Source organism: Drosophila sulfurigaster, chromosome X, assembly GCF_023558435.1.
Source record: "Drosophila sulfurigaster albostrigata strain 15112-1811.04 chromosome X, ASM2355843v2, whole genome shotgun sequence".
In the NCBI taxonomy this organism is placed as follows: domain Eukaryota; kingdom Metazoa; phylum Arthropoda; class Insecta; order Diptera; family Drosophilidae; genus Drosophila; species Drosophila sulfurigaster.
The window spans coordinates 28,729,749-28,743,355 of record NC_084885.1 but is presented as its reverse complement, the minus strand read 5'-3'; the positions used below and the strand labels follow the sequence as shown (position 1 = coordinate 28,743,355).

The 13,607-nt window shown below is 36.1% G+C and overlaps 1 protein-coding gene across 2 annotated transcripts in view; it reads right to left on the bottom strand.

Moving 5' to 3' along the window:
• LOC133847370 (neurobeachin-like) overlaps positions 1 to 13,607 on the bottom strand; it is a 95,895-nt gene that overhangs the window by 41,170 nt on the left and 41,118 nt on the right. Inside the window, exon 3 of one of the 2 annotated variants that reach the window (XM_062282356.1) lies at positions 4,111 to 4,137. The exons of the other annotated variant lie outside the window; for it this stretch is intronic. Coding sequence (XP_062138340.1) covers positions 4,126 to 4,137 — 12 coding nt within the window. The 3' untranslated portion in view covers positions 4,111 to 4,125. Of the gene's footprint in view, positions 1 to 4,110; positions 4,138 to 13,607 lie in introns of those variants that run through there. 2 annotated transcript variants of the gene reach the window in all.

Sequence of the window (13,607 nt, the reverse complement as noted above, 5' to 3'; positions counted from 1 at the left end):
CATTAACATTACATACATTTCCTGCCGGCAAAAAGTTTTAAAACTCTTCTACGCTATGGGTAACGGGTAAAAATATGCAATAAAGAAATACAAAAAAAAATACACTCACATACCCAAGCGAATATACTCATGAATACTTATATCTTAAAATGATTATTTTCCTTAAACAAATAAAGCAACACAAATACTAGAGTAAACATACTCATCAATGAAAATAATTGTATGTTTCTTTAAAAGATTCTGATACAAATAACGAATATATTCATAAATACATTCATTAATTCACATATTTTAGAATATTTCCCATGTTCGTTCTATTTATAGAGCGCGTTATTATGCAAACATAATGAATTGCGTTCGCTTTCAGCGTGAATTGAGCCAGAGAGCAGAGCTTATCAAATTTTGAGTGTAATTGCATTTGCAAGACCGACCGGAACCGAGTCTAGGCTGCGTATTAGGCAGATAAATCAAGCTAAATGTGCGCTAAATTTGAGTCCAAATAGCCCCTAAATGGGGAAGGGGGAGTGAGGAGAATGAGGAGACCACAGAAACCAGAATCGAGCGTCCAATCTCAATCGAAATCTCAACTCTTGAAGAAGCAATTCAACAACGTATGGAGAAGGGAAAGGAGACGAGGTTGCCTCACTCTCAATGGTTGCCCCACGCTTGTCATTGTTCGTCGTCATTAGGCGATAAATTGACCTTCACGCATGCTGCGATTGAATGGGAATGGGGAAGGAGAGAAGGAGAGAGGGAGAGGGCGTGGCATTGTGGTGTGATGATTGCTTGCCGCATAAACCGGGCCACTTGCCTAAATATCCACACACACACACACACACTCGATTGCTTGCTTGCTTGGGTTGTGCCACAATTCCACATTTTGTAGGCATGCTCAAGACGTCAGCGCTTCGTCGCTGTCAATCTACGAGACTAAATGAGTGTGTGAATGCGTGTGTGTGTGTGTGTGTGTGTGAGTGTTTGTGTGAGTGTTCGTGTAAGCTACTCGTACAGAGACTGAAGAGCAATATGCTGTTGCCCTTAGTTTCGCCACCTAACCAACTAATCCTTGCCTTTGCCTAATGCTTATTTGATAATCTACCTGTTATTGACCTCATTTTTCTATTTGCTATTCTCTCACACTCTCTTTCTCTCTCACTCTCTGTCTCTCTCTTTCTCTGTCTCACACACTATGCAATTTGTTTACTGGCATGCGAGCACTCGAAAAAAACACTCACTAACCGTTCTTGAGACCCAAACAAGCTGCTGAGTTCCTTCTTTCTCTATCTCTCTCTTTCTTTCCCTCTCTCTCGCTCTCTCTGAACCAAATGCACCGCATAGTTATTCAGTTGAATTGCAAAGCGTTCGCGTATTCATGTGTATACGAGTGTGTGTGTGTGTGCGTGCGTGTGTGAATGCATATGAATGCATGTGAGTGTATTTGTCATTTCTGCACGAAAGCTTTTCAATTTTCTAATGGGTTTCAAATACACATGTTCTGTGTTACATACACCCAAAAAAAAATATAGAAGGTAGTAGTAAACAGAAAGAAGAATTTGGCATCGTTTTTTTTTTCTATCACTTCAACATTTATTGGTTGCAATTCAGTGTAGAAATAACCTTAAGGTTATTTTAAAGTCCACAGCAATTCAACATTATATTTAACTACAAAAAATTTGCCCAAATTTTTGGGTTGATATTCTAGACATTTCTAAGCTGCTTTAGCTGATAATCTGGTATATTTTCGACCTCTATGGTATATTTCCCATATAGTACTTCAACGATATACCAAACATGGCCAACGGTATATTTTAGAATTTTTGCGGCATTTTATTTAAAACTTCATTGATAAACTAAACGTGGAATTTGGTATATTCGTAGTATTTTTGTGGTATTTTAGTTAGTATATTTAAAGAATAATACCGTACTGTTTTGTTTAAATTTAAAGTAGGTAGCGGGTTGCTTTGGTATATTTTTAGTATTTTTTTTGGTATATTTTCAAATATAGTACTTCAAAGATATACCAAATATATCGAACGGTATATTTTAGAATTTTTGCAGTATATTTTTTAGAGCTTCATCGACACACCAAATGCGGAATTTGGTATATTGTTAGTATTTTTGTGGTATATTTTCAAATATAGTACTTCAAAGATATACCAAATATGGTTGTCGGTATATTTTAGAATTTTTTGCAGTATATTATTTAGAGCTTCATCGACACACAAAATGTTAAATTTGGTATATTGTTAGTATTTTGTGGTATTTTATATATTTAGTATATTTCAAGAATAAAAACGCACTGTTTTGCTTTTACTGAAACTAGGTACCGGGAAGCATTGGCATATTTTTGGTATTTTAGGGGCATATTGTTTAGTATACTTTATTCAAAATGGGTAGCGGGTATCCAACAGTCGAGCATACTCGACTTCATTAATTTTCCTTAAATTCCAAACAAAAGTATAAATCATAATTGACTTTTGCTTTTCGAGGGTCAAAAAATCTTGATAATAAAACAGATATGGTAATTAAAAAAATCCTCGAAATAACTCGAACAATTTATATTTATTTATTTATTTGAAAACATTTTTATTCGTTCGTTATAACTAAACTTAATTTCTGCCGATTAGCATAAGAAAATGAGTTTTTCATTTTCAAAGAAACTTTGCTATTGTTTTGTTCTTCTGAAGTGCAGACCACCTAAGCTCTGAAACTAATTTATGAAACCTCGCATCGATTTCAGAATTTCGCACACAAATCTTATTAGACAGCAGACAAAGTGTATTTCCCCCAAAAAAAAAATCAGACCACAAACGAGAAGACCAACACGTCTAATGCTTTGGCCAGAGGAATTTTATGTTTTTTTTTTTTCTTGGCAATTTTTGGTTCTTTGGTTTTACCATTTTTGACGTTTAATTGATTTTGGAGAATTTTGCAGTGGAAATGTGAAATGTGAAATGTGAAAGTATGATGACGATGCCAGAGAAGAGCAGAGTAGAAGAGCTTAATGTTCGAGTGGCAAAAGTTGCTGGAGTTGAGTTCATTTTGTGTGTGTGTGTGTTCGTTAGGAATTTAATGCAATGAAGCTGGCGTGACCATATGCTTCACATTAGCTAGCAAGAGTGTGTGTGTGTGTGTGTATGTGTGTGTGTTTGTTAGATAGTGTATTTGTGTGTGTGTGTGCGTGTTTGTGCGTTTTGTGTGCGCCTTTTGTTCAACAAGGCTCGATTGCAACAATTACAACAACAATGGACGCTCATTCGCCCATTTGCAGCACATGTCGAGAGCTCTATGTGTGTCTGTGTATGTGTATATGAACAATAAACTCACTTACAGACGCTTACACACAGACACCCACAACACACACACACACACACAAACATAGAGAGAAGTAGAAGTTACACTTGGCCAATGTGCGTGTTCAATGGCAAACACAATGGAGCCAGCCAAGTGCCGTTACATTCCCCATGATGAAATTGCATGTGGCAAATGTGCAACAGCCGTGACCCCCCCTTCCACTTCCCCCCCCCTCCCCCCACTTCGCACTCCTTTCCTAGCCACACACTCGTCGTCACTTTTCACCTTTTCAGTGCAGTTTTGGGCTAATTTCACTTTTTCCCAGCCAACTCGCAGTTTGAGCCCTATTTTTCCCCCATGTACCGAAAACTCATTTCGCCAGTCTTTTCCCCCTCCCTTCCTCTCCCCCTCTCCACACTCCACACTTCACAATGCTTGCCACACTACTGAAATTCCTCACTGATTGCGCGCGCTGTCGCCTTTTGCAGCAGTTGGCTCAAACGAAAATGTGTTGCATACTTTTAGGACTAACCTACATCGCGCGTCGCGTATACGACGTGTTGTACACGCTACTCGAAAACTGGATGTGTGTGTGTGTGTGTGTGTTTGACATCTAATTGGGAACGCGGGGCAACATATTGATTTTCATTTGACTTTATTACATTTGCTGCCCCGTCACTTTTGTTTATATAATTAGCTCAAATCATTTGGGTTAAGGTTGCGCCCTCTAAAATGTATTTTTGTTTCGTACTGAATCTGATAAACAATTGTATATAATTATTTTCATATTTAACTTACGACGACACAACATGTTGGGAGACAAATAAGTGATCAAGAACTTACCTAAAATGAGAAGAGAATGGAGAATAATATTAGTAAGGGCAATATAAAATATATAAAATACTTTAAATTAATTTTTAAAATATTTGTTATATTATTCAAACTTTTTTTTTAATATTGGAATATTTAAGAATGTCAAATTAAGTATACGTCAATTTAAATATATCAAATTATGTATACTTAAGATTACATGTACAATATGAAGTATAAGTAAGCTAAAAATAAAAGGGATATACATAAGTTTACAAATGTAAAGTAAACTTAAGTTTATTCATAAGAAATTAAGCAAACATAATATAACAAATTAAGTATACGTTACTCTATATATATCAAATTAAGTATACGTAAATTTAAAATAACAAATTAAGTATATGCAAGTTTTTGAGTATCAAATTAATTATACGTAGGCTTACATACATCAGATTAAGTTTAGAACTGTGTATCATATTAAGTATACGTAACTTTTAAAATACAAAATTAAACAAAAATTAACTATACATAAGTTTATATGTAAAGAATAAAGTATACATACAAATAACAAATTAAGTATACGTCACCAAGTCGTTTACATTTTATGATCAAGCTGGTAAGTATTGACATTTTTTTATTTTTAGAGAGACCTTCTCATTTTCTAGAATCTTTTGCGAATAAATCTTGCACTAAAATTTACAAAAATTTTTTCTCATTTCTGTTTTTTTAAGCAGCACTTTCAACATCAACTTTTTGCTAAACTTGTATTCGCTTGATTTGAAATTCAAGCAACCGTCAACAATGTCGCTCAAAATGATTTAGCTAAGCACTCGAAAATTGTGCATTCATTATACAAAATGCATTTAAAATTGTGTGCAATAAATCTTATCAATAGAACTTTAATGCCCTTCCGTGTGATGTGTAGAGCAAAATGCGTCGACCATTTGAATGCCACTCGAAGGCATTTGGCAAAGCGCACTTGACGACATCTGGACAGCGAACAGATGCCACATACTTAGGAGAGAGAGAGAGAGAAAAGTAACAAATTTTGCAATTATTTATTGCACAGGCAGAAAGTTAAGTTAAATAGTTTGCTTAGGCACACAACTTGACACATTCAACGAGCACTTGATATATTGTATGTATGCCCAGCAATTGTTACTTTGAATCGTTGGCATATTTCAAGTGCGAGTGCGAGTAATTCTCACTTTTGAATTAGATGCAAATAACTGCAAGATATTCATTTCGTTTGGCTTGCGACTGCTTATGGTTATTGTTATGCAATGCATGGAGAAAGAGAGTAAGACTGAGAGGAGCGAAACGAAACGAAGCGAAGTGCATAAGTTGTGGCAATGTAATTGAAAATATGTTGCTGCAGCTCTCGGGGTATTCATGCTGCTGCTTCTTATCCTTATTCATTCATAGCCATATGCCTTGCACTCTCTCGCTTTCTCTTTACACAGTTACTTCCACTTCCTGCTGCTGCTGCTGCCCGCTTTTGAGCAGTGCCAAGGGCAACAAGGCAGCACGACAGCAACTCTCCAACTCTCTGTTGGAGTATGCCCAGTATATTGAACATTCTCCAATAGTACAACAAACAATGGCAAGAGCCAACGGCAACGGCAATGGCAACAACAACTACGACGACGACGACGACGACGACGACGACGACGATGACAACAAAAACAACAGGCCGCAACAATGCAAGCAATAAGTGTTGTAAACTAACGGCAACAGTTTTACACACACACACTCGGGCAAAAGTTGGTTGGAAAACTTTGATTTTTATACATACACAAAAGAAAAACCCACATCCACATCCAAACCGAAGCGAACCCAAAAATTCCCTTATACGATTTCCGTATTGACAATTCCCAGAACCACATAAAATACCCAAAAACCACAGCTACACAGTGCAAATATGTATTCTTATTGTAAATTTTCAAGTGATCCGTCGATGGGAAGCGAAGCCCTGACAGCAAAATGGAAATTTTAGCCTTGCTTTTTTCAATTAAAGATTATAATCATAAGTCAAGAAAGAGACAGAGAGAAAGTATTATAAATTTGTACTCTCATATTGTGACATTATTTTGTGTTGTGTGTCATATCATCGCCATCACCATCATCATCACCATCATCATCATCATCACCATCATCATCATATCGATCCAACTGCTTCCTTACACTTTGAACTAAACTGAGCTAAATTTCTGTTGCAGCTCCGAGTGTTTGCATTGTGAAATCAGTATTTACATACTTAGTATGTTATGTGCTTACAATTAGTGCAATTTGTGTCGTCTAACATTCAACATAAAATTGTTGAAATTACTTTGCACTCTCTATTGTGCTAGTATTATACGTTTGAGCTAACAAAATAGTTCTCTCTAGAGTAACTTAACCATCAATTTGAATAGTTGCCATCTTTCTTGTTTGTTGACTTCAAATTGTTGTTTATATATTAAGCTAACTATTTTCTGGAAACGCCTTGGTAAGAATGGTGAAAGTTATGCAAGAAATAGTTGTATATGGTATATCTTGTGTTCTATGGTATATTTTCAATATAGTACTATATCAATATACCAAATAAAGCCTTCGTTATATTTTTGTACTTTCTCTTACTCACTTTCTTAATTATTTTTATTATCTATGGTATATTTTGAATGTAGTACCAAGCAATATACCAAGCATGGCTTTCGGTATATTTTAGTAATTTTTCTTACTTTCTTTCCAAATTGTTTTTATTATTTACAAAATCTCTCCAACTCTAACTCTCGACAGTCATTAAATTTTTATTTGGTATATTTTGAAGACTATAGTATATTTCGAAGTACTTCATACCAAATATGGGCTTCAATATATTTTAGTATTTTATTTTACGTACTTTTTTAATTGTTTTTATTATCTATGGAATATTTTGAATGCAGAACTGTATCAATATACCAAATATAGCCTTCAGTATATTTTAGTATTTTTTCTGACATTCTTTCTTTATTGTTTTTATTATCTATGGTTTGGTATATTTTTAATATAGTATATTTTAGCATATTAGTATATTTAGTATATTTTAGCATATTTTACTTTCATTCTTATATTTTGAATGTATAACTGTATCAATATACCAAATATAGCCTTCGGTATATTTTAGTATTTTTTTCTGGCATTCCTTCTTTATTGTTTTTATTTTCTATGTTTTGGTATATTTTTAATGTAGTACTGTATTAGTATATTTTAGTATTTTTACTTTCATTCTGATATTTTGAATGTAGTACTATATTAATATACCAAATATAACCTACAGAATACTTTAGTATTTTTTCAACTTTCTTTCTTCTTCTCTAACTCTCCACAATCACTATATATTTTTAGTATATATTGTTATTTTTAACATCTTACACATTTTTATCATTCCTACAACTTTTCTCTCAGTGCAGCCAACATCTGTCTCTATATTGTTTGTTTGTGTGGTGTTCTATATGTATGTGTGTTTTGTGTTTTTTGTATGTATCTTTCTATAAACTATTTTTAAGCTTCATGTATGGCTGCAGTTTTATTTGTGCTTTGTGGTTAGTTAGCTATGCGTTGAGCGATTTTAGTGCGCTTTTGGTTCAAAGTATTTCCAAGTGGTTCACAGCGGGCAGCGTTCGAAGGGTTCCTTTCAACTGGATGCAAATGGGATGGATGGGAGTTTAGTGTTTAGTTCGTTGCCTGGCAGTTGCATCCGTTTGGGCGAAGAGTATACAAAATGCATAAAGTTTATGAAAAATCCAAAGCATTGCAATAGCAGCAGCAGGAAGCGCAGACGGACAGGCGGACAACGGAAGGGCGGTGTCCATTGTCGAGTTGTTTGGCTTTTGCCAGCGGCTGGCTGCTGGTTCCTTTTTATGCAACCACGCTGCACAGCTTCTTTTTTTTTTGTTTGTTTGGTGTGAGAGCATAAAAGACAAAGATAATAACAAAGCTGAGGCCGAAGCAACTATTCTTCGCCTCTTTTTTTTAACAATTTGTGAATTCAATGCAAGAATATTGCACTGAGATTTTATTTGCCACGTCTGTCAGGCATCAGCTGGATTAAAGGTGAGATTGCCCACCAAAAAAAAAGCAAAACAAAAGCCAGTATAGTATTCAAAACTGTGCGACAAATATGCACGAAAATATTTGCCTTGCATTTGTTGCCGATTCTCTCGCTCTTCCAACACTTCTGGCCAGACACAGACACAGGGCAATAGAACATTCTATAAAGTCTTCAAATTCTTTGGATTAACAAAAAAATTCTCCAAATTTTCAGCATTTCCATGGCGCAAAAGAGAGAGAGCGAGAGAGAAAGGGAGCTGACGAGCAATTGTGTATGAAATGACTTCAGTTAAGCCCAAAAGTTGTTAACTTTTTAATGCAATTAGCTCAAATGAACAGTAAGCTGGTTCACTAATTACAAAAACTCATCGCTAACGAATGAACACAATATGCTCCTTGATTGCCGCACACAAACTATTTCGTAGTTCTCTACGTGTGCGAGGCACTAGAATTTCGCGCGTGCAACGAATGAAACCAACTCAATTGAGTTAAGAACTTGCAATATCAAAGTTGAACTAGTTCAGATGAACTTAGTATATACTTCGTCTGAAGTGTTGGAATTTAAACTCAAAATAAACCAGTTCAATAAAACCAAGAAGCTTAAATGCGTGAAACCAACTTAAATGAGTTAAGAACTTGCAATATCAAACGTATATCTTATAGAGTAGTTGAACTAGTTCAGATGAACTTACTTCGTCTGAAGTGTTGGAATTTAAACTCAACATAAGCCAGTTCAATAAAACCAAGAAGCTTGAATGCGTGAAAACAACTCAATTGAGTTAAGAACTTGCAATATCAAGCACATATTTTAAAAATTAATTAAACTGATTCACATAAACTTAGTATATGGTCAGTCTTAAATGCTAGATATTCTCAAATGAACTAGTTTCTTAGAACTAAGAAGCGGCAACGGGCGAAAACTCGGCAATTGAGTTAAGAACTTTCATTTTCAAACATATGTATATTGAATTTATAGTAGAATTTAAAAATCATTTGAGCTAGTTCAGATGAACCTACATATATCAAACTAAAATGAACAAGTTCAATATAACCAAGAAACTTCAACTCAAACATTGATTTTATGATATATTATATTATTTTCCAACTTAAAAAGCAGTTGAGTTAGTTCAGATGAACTCATATCAAACCAAAATGAACTAGCTCAATATCTGCATCAATATTACGCACAAATTTTATTCAATGTGAGATTGCAAACCAATGAAGTAGTTCATTTGCAAACACAAAAAATTCCCCAAAATAATAGCAGTGCCGATAATTCATTTCAACTTGCCGAATTTATTTAATTTCGAAAGTAAACTTTAATAACGAAAGAACTAAAACACATATACCCCACTAAGTAATCTCTCATTGTGCAGGGTATTCGTAGAGAGCAACTGCAATACATATTTGACATGCTGCAGGTAAAAGTGACACAACGTCATCGTCGTCGTCGTCGTCGTTGTCGTCCACTGGCCACTACTAGCTCAACTACATTTGAATTCCTAATGAGTTTCGTTAGGTTGTCCCAAAAAACTAAAAAAAACAAAATAGAAACTAACAGGAAGGAAGCAGTGGATGGGAAGGAGGAGGAGGAGACAAGGACGAAAACGAGGAAGTTGGAAGAACTTGAAACAAGTTTCAACAGCAATTTGTTATTTAAAATGTTGAAGGAACAGAAACTTGTGTTGGGTTGCCTCGTTGCTTGTGTAGTCCGCACAACACTTGTAAGTGCATGCATATTTTATAAATACCCAACAAATATTTCGATATGACTGTAGAAGTATGTGTATGTGTGTGTGTGTGTGACAGGTAAATGGTTCTCTTGGGACTTGTGCTTAACGACTTTCTTGAGCTGACAAATTCTATTTGATATTTATGCAACAAAGACACCTTTAAAATGTTTTTTTTTTTTTTTTCTTTTTTTGGAGAACAAACAACAAATTTTTGAACAGCAACAGGTTCATGTCGCATGCCCCACACAACAGTTAAGTTTCAATAAAGCTATATTGCCTTTTGTTTGCCAAAATATTGTCTAAGTGAAAGCCTCGTCTCTGTCACTCTCCACCTCCTCTATCACTTCCCTTTTTGGCTTTTAAAGCCGAGCTAAGTTTTTGGGCAAACTTGATGGCCCAAAGTCATGGCATTTTTAATAATTTATAAGAAATACACACAAGTCTAAACAAACGAAACGAAACGAAACGAAATGTTAGAGGCAAGAAGCCTCAAATCAACCAAACTAGATACGAGCACCAAAAGACTCTGTCGCTATCTCTCTCTCGCCCTCTCTCTCTCTGTCTCTCTATGAAAAACCACCCTCTCGGCCCCCTTTTGGAAAATTTTGTTGGCAGCACAAGGAAAACATACACAAAACTCAAATGGAAGTTCACATAACTTAGAACATGTTCCGCCTATTTTATATGCTGCACACACTTCTTGCAACGAGGGTGCTTCGATTGTTTCGCCCATTTTGTGGCAGTTCAAAGTTTTCCACACAAACTTTGTGCCAGTGCCAGATGTGTTCGTCAATAAATTGACCGTCTTAAAAACGCATACAAAATGTTTTCTAATAGATTCCAAATGTTTTCTAAAAACTCTGTTGACAGTTTGTTTTTCAACTGTTGTTTTATTTTTTTTTCGAGTAGTTTGTTGAGAGTCAGTAAATTAATTAAGTCTTTCTTTGAGTAACAAATAGAGAGTAAACAGATGATTATTAAACCAGTTTTTAAAGTAATAGAAAAATTGAATTCACTAACAATCAAAAGTAACAAACTGTAACTAGAAATATGCCAGGCAAATTAAAAATCTTTTGGTATATTTATATACTATATAATGAACTAACTGTCTTCTAATATTTTCGACTTATTTATATATATATTTTACATTTATATACCATATATTTCAGTTGGTTTTTCTTATTATTTATTTCTCTGAAAACTGTAACTAGAAGGTTATATTCAGTTTTAGTAGTTCAAAAATATTTTAGTATATTTTTATACTATATGTTTTACTTGCTGCCTCTTACTAATTGCTCTGAAAACTGTAACTATAAATATGCTAGGCAAATTAATGTTACATTCAGTTTCAATAACTTCAAATCCACAACATTTAGTATATTTATATACTAAATGTTGCACTTACTGTCCACTATTCATTTTTTGTGTAAACTGCAAGTGAAAGTAATCCAAGCAAATAAATGTTATTTTCAGTTTTAGTTATTTACAAATCTTTTAGTATATTTATATACTATATATAACAATTGCTGTGTTCTATTATTTTCGACATCTATTAGTATTATTATGTACTAAATGTTGCACTTGTTGTCGCCTATTAATTTCTCTGGAAACTATAACTGAAAGTGTGTCAAGCAAATTAATGTTATAATCGGTCTTTGTAATACAAAAATGTGAATTTTTTAGTATATTTATATACTACAAGTTTCACTCTAAAAAGTCTTCAACTGCTGTTAACTACAATTGTCTTAACATTAGCTTGCTTGTTCTTTTGCTGTAATTATCGCAAAATCTTTTCTTTTTGTGCAAAAAAATTTTAACAAATTTCTATTGAAGACGAAATTCTTTATTCGTCGATTCATTTATGTTTTTTGTAAGGAGTGAGGGGAGGGGTGAGGGAAAAGACGAAGCAGATGAGAATCGTTAAACTCTATAAAGAGTAAGTGCATTGCAACTATCGTAATCCCATTGCGAAAAGTTTTGCCTCTTTCATCGACTGATAGAGATAGGGAGAAGAGGTTGAGAGAGGCAGAGGGGTGGAAGAGGGGGTGGAAGAGTGGGTGGGGGAGTGGGTGGACAAGCGGATTGAGAATGAGTGTTCATCCTCAATCCTCAATGCTGAATCCTTGAACTGATGCTGAAGCTCATCCCAGCCCGCCTTTTTGCCAGCCTGCTCTCGTTCTTTCGCATCAGCTCCTTTGCAGCTTATCTGCCACACACACAAACACACACACAAACACACACACTCTCGCATCGAGCATAAAGTTCGTTATTTTCGTTATATTACGAACTGATGTACCTCCCTCTCCCCCCATCTCTAGCCATCTCTCTGTCATCGTCGGCGCCTCACGTAGCCGTAGTTTAAGAGGCAGCCCGAAAAACTACGGCATAAAATTTCCAATTTGCTGGCGCTGCTTGACTTTTTGGTTTTGCCGGGGCCGAAAAACTTGGCCCGTGTCCGGCGCCAACATCTATGGCGCATATGGGTGCACTTTTTACCTCCCAACTCCTTTCCTCCCCGTCCCCTCTCCTACATTTTTTTATTTTTATTTTTCAAATTTTTCTCTTTTTTTTTTCGTTGTCTTATGAAACGTTGCGCTTTGAGTCCGAGCGTATTGAATTTTGAGCAGCTTCTCTGCTGCTTTACGATTTTCTACGTTTCGTTTCGTATTTTTTTTTTTTTATTTTATATGGTATATATATTTTTTTTTGCGGGGAATGAATGTTGTGGGGTAGTTGCTGCTAATTTTGCGCAAATAAAAACGCTGAAACACAATTTTGGGCCACTTGAGCGTCTCATTTTGAATTCATGCGCCGCTGGCTGCCAGTTTGCCACTCGAGGAGAGGGGAGTGCGGAGTGGGGAGTGGAGAGTGGAGAGGGAAAAAGTCTGAGTTGTGTTCAGTGTTCGGTGTTGAGTGTTCGGTGTTCAGTGTTTTTGGTCGTTGCCTGGGTTGCCAAGTCTAAGCAAATAACTTTGGCCATGTGCCTTGGCAACTGGTTTTCATCTCATCTTTTGTGTTGTTCTTGTTCTTGTTGTTGTTGTTGTTGTTGGCCGCCTTTTCACCTTTCTGTCGCAGCAACAGCAGCAGAAACAGCAGCAGCAATAACTTTAGCCACCAAAACTGCCCTTTCGCCTGCTTTGTGTGCTTGTGTTTTGTGTTGTTCTGCGGCTTCGACTTCCACAGATGCTGAGGCCTCGCCTCGCCTGGCCGCTGGCCATGCTTCACAGCGTAATTGAAAGGCTGCCCCCGCCCCCGCCGCCGCCGCTGACAAACTATAACGAGTCGCCTCATTCTCTACTCTCCCATTCAAGAGAGAGAGAGAGAGTTTTCCCCAGCGCCTGCTGCTTGGTAATTAAAAGTTCGCCTGCGCCAGCATTGAGCTGAGCTGTTGTGGCAACAATACGTCAGCCAGTCACAAGCCTGGTCAATGGCTGCGGGGCCATCTGGCTCAAAAGCGTAGGCACCTCAACAGGGTGGGGGCGGAGGTCGGTCAGGCAAAATCGTCATTCGCCACATTTGAAATTAGTTAAAGTTGGCCAGAAGTTGATGCAGCTTTTTTTTCCGCCACAATCTCTCTCTCTCTCTTGGCCATTTTTCTTAAACCTTCTCAACAACAACAACAACAAAAAAACACGCAAAAAAAAAGTTTAATTAGTGGGCGTGGCGGGCGGGCATTGAGGGGCGGGCAACGGTGAAAAT